Below are 7,475 nucleotides of genomic sequence, written 5' to 3'. Positions count from 1 at the left end.
GTTGAGAAGCTAAGGGTTTGCTAGGTGTTAAAACCATAGAAAAATAAGGCTTCATGAAATTCTAATCAACTAATTAATTGATTTTTCCCTATTTTCCTAAGTTTTTTTAAAAAAAGAGGAGTTTTACTCACACCCCCCAAGCAAGCTCTGGCCCCCATTTTATTCATTTCTATGCGATTACTTGCACCATGCAAGATTACTACTTTAGGTGCGTAGCAAGTTTATAGGTAGAACCCAAGCATCATGTAATTCACTTTAGATAATATCATCACAAAGAAAATGACTGAGTGGAAAAAGAGAGAGTATCTTAGAGTTTTGTTAACCCATTCCTAGGGTTAACAAGAGCTACCACCATTATCTTACATCAAGGAGTCAAGGTAGATACACCAAAAGGTTATACATTCAAGATATGAAGCAATGGTGTCCAAATCTACAACTTGGACGGGCTCTCGTAATGGTCCGATGGAATACTTAAGGCGATTCCCACTTCAAGAACGTGTGGTAGCAAGGTACGATGAAGTCCTAAGTGATGTACTTCATGGATATATTATGAGAGTACTCATTATAATAGCATTAGGCCTCATATATGAGCCTAAAGTGCCCGGCCGGCCACAGTTTAAGTGAGTGAACACTTATGGCCATGTATATAAGTGAATTTCTCTCATAATATAATATACTCTCCCATTGTGCAATAGATTCTTGATCTTGCTAATCCCCTTGCTAAGCTCTCTCCCTAATGCATGCTAGTGAGTGTGTGTGAGTAAAGTGAGGTGAGAGGAGGGACAAGTACCCATAGTGCAACGCAGCCTTGTGACAACGCTCGCGGGAGGCACGGTGGAAGTGCTTCTCAAGAAGTTATAGAGCTTGGAGACCTCAAGTGTTACGAGCTTGTTGGCCATTGGAAAGATCCTCACAACAGTTTGCGGTTCACCAGGCAATCTCTTGTTGGATGTGTTTCAAGGGGGGTTAGGGTGAGCCATAACAAGTTTCTTAGAGGTTCTCTCCTTTACATAAAAAGGGAATGGATGAGTGGGAGAAAGAGAGAGTTTGGGCCTTATGTACTCCTCACAATCCTCTGTGCTTTGAGCATGCATGTGTGTGAAAATGAGAGAGAGAGAGAGAGAGAGAGAGAGAGATGAATTGTGTGATCCTCAATCCTCGGCAATCCTCTCTTATGCAGAGAATGTGTGTGTGTGATCCTCAATCCTCGGCAATCCTCTCTTATGCAGAGAATGTGTGTGTGTGTGTGTGTGAGAGAGAGAGAGAGAGAGAGAGATATATATAGATATATATATATATAAATTGTGCGATCCTCAATCCTCTCTTATGCAGAGAATGTGTGTGTGTGTGTGTGTGTGTGTGTGTGTGAGAGAGAGAGAGAGAGAGAGAGAGAGAGAGAGAGAGAGAGAGAGAGAGAGAGAGAGAATATACATGAGAGGGTGATAATAAGAAGAATTCTCATAGGTTTGTTGCAAAATGCTTAAAACCCAAGAAAGTTTTAAAACAATGATGCTTTACTAGGGTTGAAATTTAATAATGACTAAAATAGGATCCTAAAAAGTGTGAAACATTCAAATTTAATAATTTGTCAAATGAGAGTGTTCATAGAAACCTTAATATAACTATAATAGTCAATAAATTTATTTGTTTAGCCTAACATAAGATTAGGTTGCTGCAAAATGGCATCTTCCTAATGCCTCTATCGCCTTTCGTATATTTAATTTCTACTCTCTCTCTCTCTCTCTCTCTCTCTCTCTCTCTCTCTCTCTCTCTCGGGGATGCATAATTTATGTGTGCTCTAGATTAAAAATAAGCAAAAGCTTCTAAATACAATCTAGTTCTTTGTTGTTTACTATCAATGGATTACAAAGAGTATTAAATTGCATATAAGAAAACACAATAATGGAAATAAGATCTTCATAATACAAAGCACTAAATTGTAGAAAGAAGTGGATTGTAAACAATATAACTGCGTGTAAACTTTGATTAAATTGATGGATGTCTGCCTACCCATGTGCTCCAGGTTCGTATTGGTCTAGAAAGACTCTAGAAAGACTATGTCTTGATTTTAAGAGTGCTTGAACACAATGAACTCAATGATAAATAAAGGCTACCAAACTAGTCTCTATATGTAGTGCTTAGGGTCAGCATAGATGTAGGTCAGCCACGTTGGTCCAAAATAACCAACTGACCATATCATCCGATGTATTAGACACAACAACATTTTGTAAGGATTCTGTGTAGCTTCCACGGCTATCTAAGAACATTTGGGCTATCAAACAAGTCCAACAACTGAAGAACAATGTGTCCCTGTTGGCTATCCAACACTCACTACTACGAACGATCACATAGCCCACACAAGCATGCATCCTACTTGGCAGAGTGCCAACTCTACAAAAGCTATCTCCTAACAATCTGATAGTATTTGGCTACATGCACCATCTAATGTCTAAATTGAGAATTGTCGATTGCTTGGGTGCTCACCACAATGAGTTCTACTCATATTGGGGCCCTTACAAAATAGAGCACATCTGTCACCCACAATAACAACACGTGGGTGGAACATTAAGCAAATGATTTTCCAACACCCCCCTCAATAACGACCCATAAGTGTTCGAACTACATCTTTGGTTCAACACTGAGTCGATGAAGATGGCGCTCCAACAATTCAAAGTAAGGTTACGGATACTATCTTCATGTGATACTCCTAGCTCCACAATTTGTTAGCAACACAATGCTTTGTTTTTTCCTTTCTTTCCCTTCCACTCTTGCATATTTTTTACAAGTTTTTTAAGGCTTTAACCTACTCCCTCTCATGGCAATGTAAACACTTTTCTGTATGCACTCTCTACAATTGTAAATAAACACTGCTGGTACAAGTGTTATTGGTTAAGTTTACAAGCTTTGAAGTTTCATGCCTTTCTTCCTGTCATGGGAATGTGAACACAAACATCTTTGGACTGTACACTCATGAATGATCATCTGGGGTTTCAAATGTACTTTTCATTATGCTAGCTAATCACTCTCACAATCTTCCAATAATTAATGCAACCAAAAGAAAATACTCCATCTACATGCTATCTTGATTTTTGAAAAAAAAACTTTCAACAGCTACAATCTTTAGTTTGGCAATTGACATCAAAAGCAAGGTAGTGGAAACAATAGAGTAAGTATTGAACATTAACCAACTCAACATTTTCACATGAAACACCAACAAAACCGATCCAGATATACAAAATAATGTGGAAATTATTAATTCAACGCTACCTTGCGAGAGCTTGATAGCATAGCCACCCTGATCTGAAACTTATGTTTTGTGCAATCTAGCCATGGAGAGATACCCCTTTTGGCCATGGCAGCTACCTTCACATAGACTTGAAGGTGTACTTTGAATGCAAGGAGCTCTATAAGTGTTACCCCTTTTGGCCATGGCAGCTACCTTGACATAGACTTGAAAGTGTACTTTGAATGCAAGGAGCTCTATAAGTGATTGTTGCAACAGTCTCTATAAGCTCACTAGCTTTGGTGCCCATGCCAATGAGACGGGTAGTTGGGAATAGGCAGGAAGCACTTGAGTCTGTACTTTAGTGTAGATGCAACATGGTGAGTTTATGCTGGAGTCCACAGGTAACCCAGAAAGATGCCATCATGCCAGATATTCTATTTCTTGCTTCATGGGCATGGGTCCATTGCCCCTTTCACATAGACCAGACAAGATATATTTATATTTTGCAAGAGTTATGTCACAATGCAGATCTGGGCTTCTTGGTAAGTGCTACAGGTTTGGGTGAAGAAGGGTGCAAGTTGGCATCCTATTCACAATGTCTATGCGATGTCCAACATGACCAGACCAGACACTATTTTGTGAGAGCTGTCAGTAACCTGGAAACCGACATAAGCCTCCTCTCTCAAACCCATGTGTGAAGACGATGCAGGGTGGACGCTACTTTCTTTGAATGAATTTATGCAATGTGAACTTTCTGGAGACCTCTCAAAAGAATCAATATCCATTATTTTTGGCTGGTGTACAAAGATGATTTATCCTGCTGGGTTATTCTCCAAAATCTCATGAGAAAAGTCACGAGACTTCCTAAGATAAGAATTACATATAACACATCGCAACAATTGAGAGCTGCCAAGCACAAAATACAAAGCACACATCTACGAAGTAAACAGACCACTGCTAACACCGGCTCTGTACAGATGCAAAGCATTATATGTTTGATTGCATACAGAGCCAGATACAATGTCAAGTTTGATACCCGCTGGTATAAAGAAGGTATCTCCTCTCTTCAGCTTGGCAATGCACTTGTCTTTTCCAAAAACTTGTGTCATTAGGCCTTCTCCTTCGAGAACTAAGATCACTGAAGGCCCAGGAATGGCTGGAAGTAAAACTGAGTGCCCGTTAGGAACAATACTTACATCCACCTCGAACTCCTCGAATGGGGGTGCATAACGCTTGGTATACGGATACACAGGCACTCCACAAAGAATTTTGGGTGCTCCCTAATAAAAAATTTCATTGAATAAAATCATCTCAACAAGGGCTTTGCTGAATAAACTTTTTAAACTTTAATAAGAAAGAGAACATAAGCATGCTTTTTGATAGCCTTATAAGAAAAGTTCAAGAGTACCTGCTTGTAAGAAAGCATGGCACAAAGAGTCTGCGTGTCCCTATACTTTGGTGTCAAACCGGCCCGTACCACATTATCAGAGGTAGCCATGCACTCCACACATTCGCCAGCTAGATATGCATGTGGCTCATTTGCATCAAGATACAATGCCTCCCCAGGAGCCAAGCATACAAAATTTAGAAAAAAAGCAGACAAAACACCAACATCATCAGGGTATTGGTCTGCAAGGCGGAGTACAAGCAGCTCCTTTGGAGTTAACAATCTTCCCTGTGTACACAAGGTTTAAGTGTTAGAAAAAGCTCTCATGTACACTTGATTATATGGCATCATTAAGATGGACTTTGTTGCTTTTCTCTGTGTTTCCTATATCAGAAACCTGGACAGAGATGACCAGACTAGCAGTGAAAAAGCCAATAAACTTCGTAAGAATGATGCACTAGATCACTGACAAACCTGTTGTTCATGAATAAGTCTTGAAATGATCTTGGAGAGGACATCCCCAATGACATCTTGGCTAGCAGACATAATGGCCGTAAACGCCGCCCTAAGAGGTACCTTGGCCACTTCTTTGCTCAGATAACACAAGGAAACATTCATGAGTGCTTTAGCCACAGACTCACCCAGCACACAGTGAAGCTCTGGAACTTCTTCAACTACCTGTTTGATTTCCTGAGAGACATTGGCATATGCAGATCAGATTCATACACGCATAAAAAATGCAGATGGTTCGGCTTGAGGTAAACAAAGACCAAAGTCTTCTGAAGGTCAAAGGTTCGAATGACATACTTGTGGGCTCACGAATCCGCACAATGCCTCGAAAGTGGAGATGGCCAATGCCATCTCAGGCTTGTGATTTGCATCCTTGTAAATGTTAGGTTGAAGTTGATGCAACTGCTTTGCAAGCTTCTTGTCTGGATGAGCCTGTATAGATAATGCCTTTGCCACGGAAAGGACCTGATGAATAACATGACTACATTATGTGTGTGCCTTCTTTTTTTTCATTTTGCAATAGTAATAAATTATGTTGTGTAACTCATGCCCCCAGCTGGAAGAAGCATAGTGCAATAGCCACTTGGGCAAGGTCTCACTGATCCCTTCTTCTAAGTGTTATCTCTACAGAAATCCTTGGTATTTTTGTTCTACCAACAACCTTCAAATATCTGAATTTAAAAAGTTTCAGTTGAGCCTAATTATTCTAAAAAATCATGGGCACTTAGTGATAACCCCTTAGCTTCAGCAAGGGCTTGAAAAGAAAGTTTATTTTGTTAGGTGGAATGTACCTTGAAGAGGAAAGGCAGGTCCGTGCCCCATCTTTGCAAAACCTTGTCCCCCAATGCGTGGGGATTTAGTGCAAGCCAGTCCTTAAGAGGCATGGAGTTCTGCTGGCCATCACCAGCATGATCACTGACATCGGTAACATCATCATCGGCATCATCGTCAGGCACAATGTGGGAAGGCCCTGATTCATGGGTGCCCATCCATAGCTCCGCGTACCGCTTCTCTTCTTCTACTGTAGCATTAGATTGCAGTGAGTAGAGGCGACCCACTTCACTGTGATGCCCTCTATGGCCCCAGTCGTAGTTCTGCACCTTGCATTGCAGCCTCAGAGCTTGCCTCTTCTTCTCGACTGCGTTGGGCTTTACCACAGTCATCTTGGCAGAGAAATGTACGGGAACAGAAACAGCCCACAAAAACTAGCCCCAAAGATGCCCCTGGGCAATGATGTGGAAAATGCCCAAACCAAAAAACCGCTTAGACAAAGCCCAAACCCTAATTTCTTTTGCACAAAATTATGCTCAAGTGGCCCCAAACCCTAACTTCTTGGATGGGCGATTCAGTGAAAACGCCCAAAGAAGATCCACCCAGTGGTTTGACCCCCACAAAACTCTGCCCAAAAAAAGCTTTTCTATGTCTGATGGGCGATCAGAGAGCCTAATTCCTCTCTGGATCGCCCAAAAGAAACCCTAATCCTGAAGGAATGCACAGCTAAGATCGCTCACAGAGCCTCAAACACTGATTCCTGCGGGTTGTGGGCGAGCCCTTCAACATTTTAACCACGCAAAGGCCAGCACTCCATCACCGACACGGTGCAATTAGATGCGCCATAGCCATCGCCAACCTCCCCATTGGAGGGACCCGCCAAGCTCCTTGCGCATGGGCTCCTGGGCCCTCTGGCCATTGCCAGTCCCCGTCTTAGGCTAAAACGAAAGGTCTGTCCTTGTGACAACCCAATAGGAATAGATTGAAAACCGGAACCTCAATAGACTACATACTTGATCCCCTTGGAAGTTGGGAGATGGGTTTTTCTCCCTTGTCTTCTTTTGCCAATCTACATCAAGGGAGGCTCTAACGCTTTAGTCACAATAGACCTCTCGTGGTATCTCATGCCCTTGAGGAATTGTGCCCACTAGTAGCTCTTGAGGAATTGTGCCCACTAGTAGTACCAGTAAAAAAAACGTAAAAAAAATGTCCTTTACTGTAATTTCCTCTCTTTTAGTAGTTTTTTTTTGGTTGGCCGGTCTACTTGCTACACACAGGGTCGAACTCGTGTCAATGTTGAGGTCTTTAACTGTCTTACGTACTTGACCATACCAGGGGCCCTTGAATGTAGTTTTCACATCTAGGTGAAGAAAAAAATGGTATTTTTGAGGAGGGGGTCAGGATAACTCACAAATGGGCACTCTAATTAAGGTTAGGGACATTACATAGCCCTTTTGTTGGTTTAAACTTTTATTTATAAATTGTGCGTGTATCATTGTCATGTATTAATTTATTGATCATATAGATTAATCATCGTACTCTATTATCAAAATAAATTACTTTATTTTGTGATGGTACATC

At 41.2% G+C, this 7,475-nt stretch overlaps 1 protein-coding gene across 1 annotated transcript; it reads right to left on the bottom strand.

The window, feature by feature from the left end:
* Positions 1 to 3,977: 3,977 nt before the first annotated feature.
* LOC147606396 (mannose-6-phosphate isomerase 1-like) lies at positions 3,978 to 6,858 on the bottom strand. Its single transcript, XM_086792297.1, has 5 exons — positions 5,915 to 6,858; positions 5,421 to 5,588; positions 5,088 to 5,303; positions 4,635 to 4,901; positions 3,978 to 4,506 (listed from the first exon to the last, which is right to left on the bottom strand). The coding sequence occupies exons 1-5, from the start codon at positions 6,284 to 6,286 to the stop codon at positions 4,162 to 4,164; spliced, it is 1,368 nt and encodes a 455-aa protein (XP_086648423.1). The 5' UTR covers positions 6,287 to 6,858; the 3' UTR covers positions 3,978 to 4,161.
* Between the last annotated feature and the right edge of the window lie 617 nt (positions 6,859 to 7,475).

Source organism: Cibotium barometz, chromosome 57, assembly GCF_041138505.1.
Source record: "Cibotium barometz isolate CiBa-2024 chromosome 57, ASM4113850v1, whole genome shotgun sequence".
NCBI classification, from domain to species: Eukaryota; Viridiplantae; Streptophyta; class Polypodiopsida; order Cyatheales; family Cibotiaceae; genus Cibotium; species Cibotium barometz.
Note: the sequence above shows the minus strand (reverse complement) of the source record. Positions and strands in the feature narration are given on the sequence as shown.

Coding starts and splice junctions, on each gene's coding strand:
- LOC147606396 (XM_086792297.1), bottom strand. CDS start 6,286: ATGACTGTGGTAAAGCCCAACGCAGTCGAGAAGAAGAGGCAAGCTCTG. Junction 5,589..5,914: donor ACCTGCCTTTCCTCTTCAAG/GTACATTCCACC, acceptor GTTATTCATCAG/GTCCTTTCCGTGGCAAAGGC. Junction 5,304..5,420: donor GCGGATTCGTGAGCCCACAA/GTATGTCATTCG, acceptor AATGTCTCTCAG/GAAATCAAACAGGTAGTTGA.